Raw genomic sequence first — 15,538 nt, 5'->3', positions numbered from 1 at the left:
GTCTMAGCAACTTGGGGCATGCATTACTGAAAAAATATATTTCMTAGTGTGTWTCGGATGYCATTTYTKAAGGATCCTGGAAGCAGAGTGTGTGTCACCTGTCACTGTTGACTGTGTGTATAAAGTTGCTTCAAAACGATGTATGCATTAAGGAAAAGTSTCTCTCTTCAAGTGATCTCTTGAAGTGCAGGTGCTTTCTGGAGCTGTGCAAACAACTGAAAATTTATGTTTTGGTTTTGGTTTCTTTTTTTTAATTAAATGTGCTCAATATTAACAAGTATTTTTGTGAAGCAATAGTTTAGCCCTTCTTGCAATAATAATTATGTGGAAGTTGTTTTTTTTTTTGTTTTATTGCCATTGTATTGATGAATTTTGAGGATTTATTACTGTTTTTGTCAGATTATAAAGCAAATAATAAAAGCTCAAATAGATGGGTACTTGGTACAGCAACTAAAAAGCAAAAAAATGTTAGCGGAGGCTGGGAGAACTAGAATGATGTAAATATTTGCTCAATCAACATAATATAATTTTCCTGCTGCATTTTTAAAGAACATTGTCAGAAGCCATTCAACTTTTCAGCAAAGTTATTTGTATCCTGATCAAGGTAAAAGCCAAGAAGTGCCCAAGGTGCAATGTTAAATGAGTTGCAGTGTTATAAGAAAAATAATAGTAGTCAATCTATTCTTTCCCTTTTTTTTTAACAGTATGAATCAGATGAACAAGAAAAAAGTGCATATCAAGAATATGATAGTGACAGTGATGTTCCCGAAGAGTTGAAAAGAGATTATGTGGATGAGCAGACAGGAGATGCCCCGATAAAAAGGTAATAGGCTGAGTGCATCCTTGGTTTAATTTACATGCTTTTCATCTCATTATTCTAATTAGTTCAGTTTCTGTAATTCAKAACAGGGGAATAATAATCAAATAATCATTATGCTGCCTGCAAAGTTGGAAGGGCTCAGCTCTTAGATCTCCAGAATGGGGAGGAACATTAAGCTGCTSATCATTATTGCAGACAAAAGCTGCAGAAAGGAACATTTTGAAAGAGGATAAAGGCTCTCTGAAGCAGGTAGTGGAAAACTGATTAACAAGGACTGGATGTTAAGTGAAGGTTCTTCTATAGCAGCTGTTGTATATATRTATAATTTCTGTTGTGTCAAAAGCAGCTGTTTGCAGACAAAAGCTTGAGTTTTGGGTTTCTGCTTCTGCAGAACAGTAAACTTTGCTACAGAGGGGGAAAAAAAGTAAGGTTCTTCCATAGCTTGAAGACAGTAATTTTGAATTTTAAATTCTCTTTTCTTTAAGAATATATACACACATGGATATATAAATGAATATACATATTCTAATTTGATGAATATATAAAAATACTTTATATATATTCATATAAGTAAAGCTAACTGTGTATATTTTAATAGGATCTGAAATACAAGTTTCTGTCTAAGACACTATACAACTTAGATGTCTATTCAGTCTTTGTGAAGCAGGATAACTTTATGTAGGGTTTGCAGGAGAACTGGAATGCYATCACTTGGGTCAAAGCAGACTACTGTTTTTTTACAAGGTGACTCTTTACAAAAAMTGTTGTTAGCATGATTCTCTAAGGTACATCATGTAAACTACCTTCTTTCAAAGAAGTGGTGGAGATACAGTTAAAAATTCCTTCATTGGAGCAAACAAGAGTTGCTGCCCATAGATTTGTGTTGTGAAATTGATACTTTTGGAAGAACATAACTTATGAGGTATGACAGCTGGCAGAAGGTTTCTCTTATAGAAAAACAAAATGTCTCTAGTTAGATAAGTATCATTGAGTCCAACTTTCTGACTCTTTTGGGACTAAAATTTATGAAAATTTAAATGACTTTTTTAGTTTCATTTTCCTCAAAATTGCTTCTATTTCTCGATAGTAACTTTCAGCTGTAACTGACTAATTTGCCTCTGTTTTGTTGTGATTTGTGTTGTTTTTATTTTCTTCCTGAATTATGAATTTGTGTCAGARTGATTAGAGCAACTGTTGGGGCGGGACAGAGGCCTGCAAAACTCCAGCATAAGACCAAAAGTAAAAAATTCCTTTCTTGAAGTRAATTAGTTCAGGCTTCTCTCTGAAGTGTTAGAATCCTAACTCAGTTGTGCTTTGGCATTAATAAAAGACTGCACTGGAAGACATACTGTCATGTGAAAAAAGGGGGAGGAATAATATATTTACCACTAAATTTTGTTTGTATGTCTTTGAATATTTTCACATTTAATATATTTTGTTTTGTTTTCTTTCAAGTGTTTCTCGAGAAACTCTGAGGAGCAGAAAGAGATCAGATTATAATCTCAATAAAGTGAATGCACCTATTCTAACAAACACTACATTGAATGTAATAAGGCTTGTTGGTATGTAGAATAATTGTAGTTTTTTATGTGTTTTTGATTTTTGTGCAAACTTAATGATTATAGCAAATATGTGAAATTATATTTAAGGCCTTGAAAAATATATGTAGTTGKGCTCTATTTCTACTCTTTGAAAATGTTAATAGTAGTTCTGGTTTTCCAGTTTTAACCCAAAATAGGAACTTTAGTGCAAGYAGGTAACAGTGTGTAGACATTAAATGTTGGTGTCCTGTTAGAGAGAGYAAAGAGGAGGAAATGTTCTTGGAACACTTGTTGTGTCAAGAATGCTGAATGAGGTAGTAATAGAGAAATGTTCTTGGCATTGGAAAAATTTTATAGGGACAATACTTGGGCAGTGCACAGTGCGTAGCCCTTCGGAAAAGCATGAGAAACTGCCCAAGAGATTTCAATATTCAATACCTTCAATATTCATGCCAGCTACCCAGATATTTGGAAGTCTTAACTGCCCAAAATGTGAGTCATCACTCTTTTGTGGTGTTTGGGTTGCAGGCAAATTTGTAAATGTGTTTATCACAGAGTAAGTGGAAAAAGTCAGCCTGTGGCAATGCAGAATATTGAGATAGCACAGATGAAGGTGACACTTGCTTTGATTAGGTTACCGTACCATCCTTTCACAAACATTGAGAAATTTCCACATTGGACTGTGCATTTGGTTTTCCCTTTTAGAAGACAAATATAATTTTTAAAGTCTGCTTTTCAGTTTRTTTATAATGCTATGGGTCAAAACTTTAATAGTTAAGTATAGAGTTAACAAATTAACTGTTAATTATTACAACCTGCATCAAATCTCCAAAAATTACAAAACGTATTTTTGCACGTCTTAGCAAACAGTGGCATAGTTCACATAGTATTCAATAGGGAGTCTAAATYAGAAACCTAGAAGGTAGCAATGTCAGGCTATTTCTTGGTTGTTACTTTAGTGCTCTACTATTTGATCAGGTATGTACAATAAATTGTATTTTTTATTTTTCAACTTAGTTATCGTTGCTGACCTACACAATTACTTGCTTGAAAAATYAAAATAACTCCCCATTACTAAAAGCTAGCTTTTGTTTCTTTGTTACCCAGTTCATCTGATTAAACCAGTATTTTCTTAATCTATTAGTAAATTACTTTTCTGGGCACAGTATAAACTTGAAAAACAGTGTTGCTGACTACAGGAAAAAGAAATTGTTTTAGCACTTTTCTGTAATATTTCCAGCCTGTTACATCAAAACATGTCAGGAATATGACAATTTGTTAAATGACCTGCTGTATCCTATGTGGTGGGTAGACTGCATTTGTGTTTTGGTTCAAATATTGCTGTCTGTCTCTTACTGTAATAACCAAAAGCTTGTTATATGTTCTTTATGTTTTTTAAACATTAAAATGGGAAGCAGGATGTAACTTTTGAGGTAGCCATYGGGAAATGTGGGGTCTCTGCAATATCAGGGTTTTCATTAAATATGCTTCTTTTATGACCAGTGAAGAGCCATTTCCTATGCTGAAAACCAAAAATAACTGAAAACTATAGGCCCTGAGAACTAGGTCTGTAGGGAAAAATCCCTTTCTGAGTCCAGATCCTATGATAAGTTTGATTCAGATAACATATAGAGGAAAGTCCTGAGGTTGGGGTTTTTGTTATTTAAAAAAAAATTATTTTCCAAAGCCAAATGTGTTAAAACAGAGAACAGGAAGGAATAGAGAGAATTAGTCTTCTCCCTGGATGTGCCAGGGTCCTAACATCCTCCTTTACTGCTAGTCTGTCTCCCTGGAAGCATTTCAGACTTAAATCTTAAAACTACTTGGGATTCTTACTGYAGGATAAAAAGGAAGGAGAGCAGAAAATACTATATCACCAACGTGAAAGTCATAATTCCCGGAGTTGTTAGGTAAAAATCCAGTCTTGGACATAYAATTTTATACTGTGCTTTTCTATTGCTTGAAAATATCCATATCTGCATATATAAACACACTAATGCATAAATCTTCAGTGGCTCTATGAAGCATTTGCCAGAGACTACTTTAGTGGATTATTATTTTTTAGCTAAATGAAGCTGAAGCTTGTAGAGGATTCAGAAAGTTGTATGTTTTGAATTTGGTACCAGAAGGCCAAGAACGGTTGAAGAAGTTTTGTTACGGATTAACATCCACCTTTGGGAAGTCTTGAGRCAATTGTGGTGTCTAAGCCATCATTTTAGCTTTGTTTTTAAACTTCCAATCTGTAAACCRTTATTAAGTTGTTAATCAACACTRAAGGCTAAAWAATACATTTTGTAAAGCTGGTTTTRAGTTTGTCAAAGCTGACACTGTCTTTGTAGCACTTGTGCTGAGGAAACTGATCTTCTCTATTGAATTTTTAAGGGAAATACATGCAGATGATGAATATTCTGAAACCAATTGCATTTGATGTGATCCACTTCATGTCCCAGCTCTTTGATTACTATCTGTATGCAGTCTATACATTTTTTGGCCGAAATGACACGGTAGGTAGAACACATTTTTCATTTTCAARTATCATTGTACACTCAGAATGAAAATACAGAGGAGGTCTCTTCGCTTAAAATACTACATAATATGTAATCTCCAGAAAAATTAGTGGCAACAGAATRGATTTGAATGTAGGAATAAGAAAAGGCTGATTAGATCAGCAATAAGGGAAGGAAGTACTGGGAGCATTATTGTCACTGAGACATTATTCATATTAAGTTTTGAATAGATACATTCTCTATTCTTTTTCCCAGCACTGTTGAGAAGGAGGAAAGACAATGTGAAATACCTAGAAGCAGTGGCAGAAAGTGGGTAGCAAAGGAGGAGTCTGCAGAAGGAGGGTGGTTTGAGGCTAGACAGTATGAGGGGATTGAATTWTTCTGTATGTATTTCTCTAGCTTACATAAAAATAGCAAAATAGGAAAGGGGGTCATGAAAGTGACGTAGTAACTTAAGTTTAAGAGATTTGAAAGACACTTTTTCAGATCTAGTATTCTCCTGTCAAGCTACTTGCATTAAYGAAAACAGTGGGGTTTTTTGAGTGATCTTGTAGTTGAAATAAATGCTTGTTGGCAATGTCTTTACATAACATAGATCAGCTTTCAACAGAATTGTCTTAAAAGCTGCATGTAAAAACAGTTGACACCTTTCTTGGTCCCTTTGTCACTCCACAAGTAACAATATTGAGGGGTTTCAAATCCGTCATCATGTGTTGGCAAATTATAAGATTTTCAGACTYGACATATGGTTCTAAATGCTTTTGAACTGTTGTATTTGGCAGGACAAATGTATTTGCAATTTGTKTTTACAAGATGGGTGGGGGTTCTTTKGGTTTTGTTTTTTGTTTGTTAGTTTGTGGTTTGGTTGGGGTTTTTTGGTGTTCCGGGTTTTTTTTGTTAAGATAATTGATTTCCATTGGCTTAGTTGSTCTGGCATTCACATTGTGTTGCATTTATTGTGTTTTTTTTTGCACCTCCTGTTTTGTGTTTCTAAAGCCCATACCGACTTCCACACTCTGTGCTTCTAACAGAGAACTGAACAGTGCTAGGCAGGTAAATGTTATGGCAGATGGGTGGTAAAATTGTAATGTTTTTGTAGTGTGCCTAGTATTTGTTTTGACAGATTGTTTTCCATGGGAAACACAGTTCTTACAAGSGTTTATGATTGTAATAAACCCTGTTGTAATGCTGCATAAATGTCCTCACTCCGCACAGTGTTTCTAAACCTTTAGAAAGTAGAGATGGGTGATGGTATGTGATTTAGACCACTCAGAGTGTTCCTATTTTATTTTTATTTAGAAAATAATGCCAAATGGGATTCTCAGAGTATGCTGGTATAACTTCCTTAAATGTTTAAAATTAGTTGTGAATATTGTAGTTATGTTGTATATGTGGGTTAGCACACACATGAAGAGAGTGATTGATTATACAGAGTTCATTGCCAGTTCAGTGAAAACYGGGGATTTAAAATATGTGTTGAGTTCTGTGTCCATTCATGATGCTGTCATTGCTCTTTCCAGATCTCTTTAGAATAATTATCTTATGTAGTCAGTATTCAGCTTTCTTCACTGCCAAAAATGAAACATGGTTGTAATCAGAATTGCTCTTTCAAAACTTCTTTTATTTGTGGAATGCAAGTTAAAYCTGCCTTATCTCAAATTATGGAGCAACACAAAATAAAATTAAAAGGAATTGCCTGTATTTAACTTCTGCTCACTAAAGTGTAAGACATTAATCAATATGCCACAAAATAGCCTTCCTTAGCAGGAAAAAACTGAGGTGAGTTCCTTTTTATTTGACAGGACATTACASTGATTTGTAAACTTACTTTTTTTTCTAATAACTAGAGGGGTTATCTAAAATTGCTGATTAATAGAATTATTTAATGCTCTGTTTACTGGCCTTACTAGATAATCTGTGGCATTTAGAAATCTATAGTTTTTGATATAGAAATATGAAGAACTTGTATTAAGTGAATTGGGTGTCGTGATGAGTGACATGTTCATCGTGAAGCCWTGAGGTTCTGTCCCTGTGGAAAAATTCTGAGCAACAATTATCTTGGGGTTTTATTTGTTTGCTTCTTGTTTGTCTTCCTCCCTCATACATATGGATACACAATTCTGACTTCAGAGTGTAACTGATTGCCTGGTAAATCTGGAGTACTGTAAACATGCAGTGTTTCATGGAAATTTATGTTTGTTTTTACTTTTGTTTCCATTCAGATATGTTTCCAATATGAAATTACCATTTTTAGAAAGAAATAGATCATTTTAGAATAAGTAAGTAGAAGCTACTGATAGCTATTGAAAGTTAGCAATTGAAAGGCAGAAAGAGAAAGAATTAATGGTAGATTTGGTTGTGCAAATTCCTTAAAATTTAATGGCTGAAACTTGCAAATAAATTTTTAGTATATGTGGGGTTTTTTTCCCTCTAAACGGGGCTTTTTTTCTGTTTGTTCTCACATTTACAGAGGGAATAGTCAGTCTTCAATTTGTAGGCTTAGGTCCATGTCWTGAAAAAGTACTATATGATGTTAAGAAGGAAAAAAAGGTAATACAGAGAATGGACTGCATTTCTTAAAGGAAAAAATGTAACATTCTTTTTTACCCATACACCTGCAAAATCAACGGCCGTTTAAAACTGATTCTCCTACAGTAAATATTTGAAGAAAAATGAAAATTATTTTTGTAAAATTGGTTATTTCACTTGCAATATATAAAGGTATGAACTTTCTGTTTACCAGTTTTATCAAATGTGGCCCTGTCTCCTAGATCAGGTTTTAGATTTCATCAGAGTGTATTTCCAGTGGGAATTCAACTCAGATGTAGATTGTCATTTAGTATATAGTATATAGGATTGGGGCAGATGGACATCTTAAGTCAGAATCTTTAGATCCAGTAAATGGGGACTAAATTATACCTGTATTCAAAAGGAGACCAGGAGGTTGTATGAACTCAATTACTTCCTTGCCTGATTCAACCCAGTGAAAGGAAGTCTAATTCTGCAGTGTACAACAGCGCTCAAAATACTGTTTAGCAAATTGCCTTTTGGTGTGAATCACATACCAGAACTGTATTCAAATCCTTCCAGGTTGTTGATTTAAATGTGCATTTTTGACATGTCCCGTTTTCCACTTTCTTTGTTGTGTTAGTTGGGTTTTTTATTAAAAGTAGTTGATAAGTAGTTACAATAATTATGCATGTCAAACCAGACCCTCAGCTGGTATAATCCATTGCACTTAGTGGGAAATTAGTGCAGCTGTATATATATGTCTGCATATATATATATACATACATATGTAAAGAAAATAAATATATATATATATATGTAGTGTAGGTATATATATAAAACTATATATCCCAGCTGAGCATCTGCCCCATACACTTCTGAGCCACGAACATGAAGATGGCACCTACATTTCTGAGGTAGATCTTTATAAGCATTAAGTAATAATGACTGTTTTATAAAGATCCATGGTTATAATTTTTACATAAGGAAGATMCATATTTGATAATTACAAGAGATTTTATAGCTAGAAAGGGGAGTGAAAATCATTTCACTTGGGTGTGTTGTGAATGCAAAGCACGGAGGGGATATTGTGGTGCATCCTTTTGGGCTCTTCACCCAAATGAGAAAATCTAGAGTCCTGCAGCCAAATACAGAATTTTAACAATAAAAGATACTGGTTGATTTATTGGTATGCATGATRCACTGTCATCTTCATGTAAGATACTTAGGTCGTTCTTCACACCAATGTAGTGTTGAGTGCTGTGACCTCTGTCGATTTTCTTTTCATTTTGTATGGTTGTGATTCTGTGCTAAAATTTTAATGTAAGTTGTAGGTAGTTTTTACAAACTAAAGTTTTGCTGTATAACTTAAAACCAGTGATGTTTCCTTTCCCAACTTAAGTAGAATTTATTTCCTCYAGTTTGAATCAACAGGACTGGGGCTCAGTAGCAGCAGATTACGCACCACACTGAACAGAATCCAGGAGAGTCTAATTGATCTGGTAAGTACCTGGRTTTTGTTAAATGTTCAGTGGGATAGAGGTCTGTGTATGCAGTTCAAGAATTAKATCTCATTGTGGCTTTTTGATTTTTTTTTCTCTTTTCACATTCAGTGTCTGTAATAACAAAGGCTTAGTTTCATGAGGTCATTATTGTATGAAATTGCTTATTTCTGACGTACAGGAAAACGAACTAAATAGATTTTGCCAGAATGTAACAATGAACATTGTAACAATGAAATTATGTATTTAAATTCTCTGTTATGGTTCGTGTAATAAAGAGAGACATTCAGTATTATCTGTACTAGAGGCATTTTATAAAAATAAATAAATGATGCATTTTTCTTCACTTAAAGAATAGCAAAACAGTAAGCTATTCTGAGGATTATTTGTCTTTCAGGATACCATAGGTAGTATACTAAGTCCTTCCTTAATGCTGGGGAACTATCCCTGATGTCTTTTCATGATTTATTTTCAAAATGTGAAAAATAATTATGGTGCTCTTGTCACACTGGTAGTAAGTGGCGACTGTTGGTAGATTTTATGGATTCAACTGAACAGCAGAATTATAAAGAAATATTGCTAAAAACTACACCAGAAATGGAAATTTGGAGTTCTCRTTTTCCACCTAAATATAAAACCCTTGAAAGATCATGAAGAAATTTCCTAAGGGTATCATAAATGGCTTGTATAGTAATTAATACCATGGATGCTATAGGAAGGTTTAATTTTCTGAGGCTTCTGTCTTAGAAGAAAAAGATTTTCTGCTCTGACTTTCACGAGGATTTGACACTCCACAGAAATGTTCTTTATGTGTTTTTAGTTCCTTGAAGCATTTTATTGAATCCTAAACTGTTCTTCCAGAGAAGCATCTTAAAGGGTTTTGGGGCTATTTCTTACACAGTCGGTAGAGGGAGCATAAGATAGCTAATAACACTAGGCTTCTGTAAAACAGTGAAAGGCTAGTCTTCTTGATTTTCTTCTCAAARGCAGTGTATTCAGAAAGAAAAATTAATTCTAGGAAGAATCAGTTAAAGATTATGGGAAAATGGCAAGTTATGGAATTAATTTTTTGAATTTATTTTGTAGTGATGGTCCTGACARTGCTTTACAGACTTCAGTTTTTTTAGCAGTTAAAATAATTGAGAAACCAAAAAACATTTCTAGTAAAATGGATAAATAACAGCAGTTTGTTTTCTTCCTCAATCATTAACAATACTGTAACAGATAATGTTATTGCCAATTGAAATTAATAGCTACSTTCAAGGTAAGATTTGAAAGAAGAAAGAAATCTTAGCCAACTGCTATTAACTTAAAGATGKTCCATGAGATTTATTAGTATCTTATGAACTTATGCTGATCTTATACTATGAATGCAAAATTTTCACTTTTTGATTTGTGAGGAAGCAAAAGTCTTTTGACTATTCTTGTTTATTATTTGCTTTTTTTTTAAGTTTATGAAAGTCAAAGTTCATTTTTATTGTGACAAAAAAGGGTATGTAGGGAGTGTATGGATGGTTCTGAACTGCTCAAGGGATTCTCCCATCTTATTTTAGATTTTTGTKAATTGCTTTCTGAAAATATTCATGTTTGCGTTGTGGTGTTCAGTCCCATGGCTTGTTGGGAATTTAAAGTTTTTGCCTYGTTTTCTATCCATGGTAACTTTATTAAGGGCTTCATTTCTGTCACTTTTCAGTTTCTGATGGCAGCACCAATATATTATGTTCATAAAGGTAGTCTGAATCTGACAGTTCTGAGTCTGTGACCAAAGCTCAGCTGGACTTGCATGTAGATCAGAGTAATGTCACCAAACTGTCAGTGTCTGTGAAGGTTGATCTACGTGATCTATATCAAGACACTTCAGTTAATTTAGACTGGATCATTCCTAGCTTTCATCTCGGACTTTGTCCATTCCTTATTTTTAGATATCATTGTATGAAGGCCTCTTTTACTCAGTATTTATTGTCRTGAGTTAGAGGGATAATTGGAGGATTTAGTGACCACCCCCTCTAGCTTTRTTTAGAATTCTGATAGTTTCTGTTTKGGATTGARTTAGTRCTATCTGGTTTATGTTAGATACCTTTTTTTAAAGATACTACTTTGATTGTTATTCAGCWTAATTTTAAGCTTCCTTTGTGAGGGAAAAAGCAATGGGAGTTCCACTTCTGGCAAGGTAAAGCACTAAGTATTCTTTTTTTCATTTTTATAACGTRTTCAGTATGAAGAGTAGGGAGGTTGATTGGAGGCATTTCCTGTAACTCCTRATGGAGCTGCTCTATTTACCATTATTACATTGCAAGAAGTTTCTGTCCTTTATATACTGTACTTATAGAATTACTAACCATACTTTGGAAAAGAAGTATTATCCTGGTTTTTATTTGGACCACTCAATCAAATTCTGACTTGTGGCCAGTGAGCAAAAGGCTGCAGCAGTTTGAAGCAATTAGTTTAGTCTTTCCTCCACCCTGCTTGTGCATCACATTGCTTCTGCTTCTGCTGGAGGTCCTTGTCACCTCTGAGCAGTGTTCAATAGCTGAATCACTTCTCCCCTGTTTTGCAGTCTAATGCTTCATAGCAAAACCAACTGTACTTGATAAATTGCAGCAAGTCCTCCTGCATTTTAGATTAATGCTTTAGGCAGTGAATGGGAAATWGCTAAGATGTGAACATGTGTTTAGTCCTGTTAACTTCTTTGCAAGGCAGTAATGTGACACCTCAGCTGTGGTACATATTATTCAATGTTAATATGCCACTCCTACACTGATAAATGATGAACCACATTATGGTGAACAAAAACCCCTGATGCTGGAATCAAAGCACTTTGRGTATTTGTTTTGAAGTAGTTTGGGGTCCAGTTTCATTTCTGAGAGTTAAGAGAACAGTATGACTTTCAAAGAATTATTTGGCTACATTGTATTGAACTTCATATGTGTAATTGAACTTCATAGTCAGGTCTTTGCACAGCTAGCACAAAATAGCTTTCATACAGACTTCTGCTATGCAGCAGTTTCAGAGTTAATAATTTGGATTTTTCTCTATGAAAAGTACTCATTCATATAAGGAGATGATATTAAAAAGAAAGCACAGAAGGTAAAGAGTGAAAAGGAAGCACAGTAGAAGTGCTGYTCATTCAGCCTCACTCAGATGTGGTTTAGGTTAGGCTAAATACATCAAAACAAGTCCCTGTTTTGAGATGGTATATTTCCATACTGGCAAGTTCCAAGTTGGGTACCTACACACATGTGTCTTTGGGTTTGTAATTTCTAAAGGGAATGTGTTTTTACACAGTAATGATGTCCATATTAGTTCACTGGGACCTGTAAGYCCCCAGGTAGAAGGCATCAATCAGTTTGTTTTGTGATCTGTGGTAATTGATGCTTTGAAAGGAAAAAGCCTTTTTCTGATACCTTGTTTTTTTCTGTTTTTAAGCAGCTTCCTCCACAAAATGTGAATTGGTCATGATGCTGCCATTGCCTGGTTGTTGTTTGTGTATGTCCTGTGTATATGTAAATAGCTGCTCTGTGTGAAAYTGCTGTATTCAAAAGAGATTTGGGGGGTAAATAACCATGGAATATTCATAAATAATTCATTGCAAACAGGTTTGCTCAAGAAAAACCTGAAATTTAGAATGAAATTTCTTAGAATTACTGTATCTTACAGCAGTAGAAAATAAATCACTGTGATAAAGTCTCTAAGCATTGCAATTCAATGTATAGAAATGAGCCTTGGTCAATGTATTTTAGAATCTATCTTTACTTTGGCTTTTAGACTCTTTTCCCCAGAAAGTATATGTCTTTTGGCAAAGTCAGGTTTAGAGATTGATGGTGCAGAGATGGAAAATGTAGATTTTTCAGCTGTGCAAATAAGATAAGGATTGGTAGGAACAATTATTTTTCTCCATGCCTGACTTTCCATCCCACTTTGCCTTTGACCCTTTGATCCTGTGGAATGGTAAAATTCAGTTACATTAGTCTCAGTGCTGGAAACAAACAGTTTGGTTTTACTTAAAATGTCACATCACAGTCCTGCAGGTGCCCTGTTGTGTATGGTTTGGCAAAATAGTAATTGCAAGCTCTGGAGAGGCTTGGCTGTGTAATGGTTTACCTGACATGGCAGTACCTAGCACAGGAATCAGCTCCTAAAGGGTATAGCTAAGGTCCTCAATGAAATGGCAGCTGTGATTCTTGGTGAGTTTTTATTTGGCTGAAGATAACTTCTGCAACATTTCTAATCCATGCTTGGTCTCCTTTCTTGTGGTCTGTGCTCATGATATTACAGAAACTATTAATGACAGTTCTCTGATGAGCGATCCTGTTTTATGTAAACATTTGGGGTTAGTCTGCTTTTCCTYGTCCATCAGCACATATCAAGTTCTTGGTAAGTGTTGGTATGTCACAGCTGCTGTACACTGTTCCACTGCCAGAACCTTCTCAGATAGTGCAGTTTTGTCCAGGCCTTTCAAACCCCACTTACTGCTTTAAGATTGTGATTTCTTCAGTATTTAGTTATTGCAAAATCAAATCTAAAATCTTGGCTATTGTGTATTCATATGAAATAAAAAAAAAAAATCTAGAACTGAAATCTTGTGCAAAGTATTAGGCCAAAAGTACAGTTTTGAAAAATTGGTATTAGTGTGATCTGTAGAACTTTGTGTGCTAGGGACAGTTTGTGGAGTTTACTGTTTTTTGTTTAAAGTTAATGTAAGTGGATGATTGTCATTAACTGTCAGCTATTTCACCATAACTGGCAGATAATCTGTTACTTCAGTCATAARTTCTTTTGGTTAGTTGAAATAAGTGTTTCTGTTCTCGTGATGAGATGAGCCCTGTAAAAATGTCTCTCTTGCAAATTGAATGTCAAATTTTTAGTTTAGATAATTAGCTTATGTAGTTCACACTTCTGATTTAGGTAATTAGTTTATAGTCTTTGCTTTCCCTAAAGATGCAAGGCTTAACAGAGGTTCACCAACTGAGTTCAGCCACAGTATTGAAATAAAAATGTTCTCTTTTTATAGATGACGTTTTTAGAGGAAGAGATTGAAGGAGCAGCTTGTTCCTTACACAGATTTTGTTTTTCTACCTGTTCATTAAAAATTTACTTATTGGGAGTAAACAATTARATGTTAAAGTAAAATATCCCACAATTAAACAGTATCATGCTCCCATTCATCTGATACCTGTTATTTGCTAATATATGCCTTTTTGTTGTAAAAAATGTGTCCCACATGAATTTTAATTCAACTATAGGTATCTTGTAAAGATACTTCCCAAAGGACATGCTGTAGCTCTTACGACTTTTATTAGCAACCCTTAAATAGGCAAAGCAGTCATAAGCCTGCTTTAACACTTCATCCTGAAATTTTCAGGCCTTTATAGCAAAGCAGCTTTTATAAATAATTGCTAGTTTGGTATGCCTATCATGTATAGCATTAGAAAACTCAGTTCTTTTCCAATGACAGTGTTGGGAAATTGGACTACAACTAGAGGAAATGTAATAGGTCAGACCTGCTGTAAGGTGTCTGCAGRTAATGCTGTTTAACCTGTTCTGTTGTGCCTACTGCTGTTCATTTGGTTATTGTTGAGATAAGTCTGATGCTTATTATTTTTTTTTTTAATATTTTTTAATACTTTGGGTTTTTTTCCTGCTTGGCRAGGAAGGAGAAGAGCATCTTGTAGTTTGTATCAGTTACATGTATACATTGAAATTATTTTATCGAATCCATTTTGTACAGTTCTCTTATAAGRGTGTTGTGTGGGCTGTGATATGTCTTTGACATATCACAGTTCTGCTGGATCAGCAAGACCTGCTAGTCTGATGCAGGGAAAGCCAAAGCAAGTTTATTCTGCTTTAGTATTGCTCTCTGCATGCTTAATGCTGGTGCTACAATATGTTCTCAGTGTAACTTGACATTTATTGAAATTAAAGTTTGGCTGGCTGCTATTTAATTTTCTGGCTTYTRCTTTCCTCCTTCTCCTCTTCYTCTTCCTCTCGAGGTTRGCAGTTTTACRKGACTCTACCTGTTTCTTTTGGTATTCAAAGRGAATTTCTGGTAACAGACATTATCTTGCAGATTTTCTTCATTACTGGAAGGGTTAACTTTAACAAGTCCAGTACAGTGAAAAACATCTGATTTCTTTAAATAGTGTCTAGCCTTTTTTCCTGTTCCAGCCTGTATGTTTTGACCCTTTAKTCTTGCTTTCAGTCATTTGATCATTTCTGTTAATGAAGGCAGGAGGAAAAAACACATGCATCACTGAGGCCCTTTCAGAATAAGCTTGTGCTTTTTTTGTTTCCTTTTTGCTATCAACATGCTTTTGCAGTGCTGTTTTTTAGGACGAATTAGGAGAATGAAATGCTCGTGCTGTTTGACCAGTATATTTGAACCAGAGTTTGAGTCCCTAGCTGAAGCCTAGAGTATCTTTTACTTAGCCAGTTCTGCTGTACCTTTTATGTTCTTCAGATGCAATACAATTTTGGCATTTAAAAGATTCATGGGGAGCAGGTAGGAAGACAAGAAGGGTTTAAAATGTATCTGAAGTGGCAGGCAATTTGAAGTGCAATAAATACAAAATGAAGTCTTCATAATATTTGTTTTTTACATGATTTGTAATTAATCTTTGAAAGAAAAAAAGAAAGCAGCTGAAGTGYTTACCACTGATATCT

At 34.6% G+C, this 15,538-nt stretch overlaps 1 protein-coding gene across 2 annotated transcripts in view; it reads left to right on the top strand.

The window, feature by feature from the left end:
• The window catches only part of VPS50 (VPS50 subunit of EARP/GARPII complex), a 77,565-nt gene that overhangs the window by 47,668 nt on the left and 14,359 nt on the right, over positions 1–15,538 (top strand). The window contains exons 19-23 of one of the 2 annotated variants that reach the window (XM_057381369.1): positions 705–823; positions 2,276–2,382; positions 4,744–4,865; positions 5,865–5,921; positions 8,798–8,878. In XM_057381369.1, the coding sequence (XP_057237352.1) occupies positions 705–823; positions 2,276–2,382; positions 4,744–4,865; positions 5,865–5,921; positions 8,798–8,878 (486 nt within the window). The remainder of the gene's footprint in view (positions 1–704; positions 824–2,275; positions 2,383–4,743; positions 4,866–5,864; positions 5,922–8,797; positions 8,879–15,538) is intronic. The other variant, XM_057381370.1, reaches the window with a different exon arrangement.

This window comes from Malurus melanocephalus, unplaced genomic scaffold (assembly GCF_030028575.1).
Source record: "Malurus melanocephalus ecotype Western Australia unplaced genomic scaffold, MMel_1.1 scaffold_508, whole genome shotgun sequence".
NCBI lineage: Eukaryota > Metazoa > Chordata > Aves > Passeriformes > Maluridae > Malurus > Malurus melanocephalus.
Note: the sequence above shows the minus strand (reverse complement) of the source record. Positions and strands in the feature narration are given on the sequence as shown.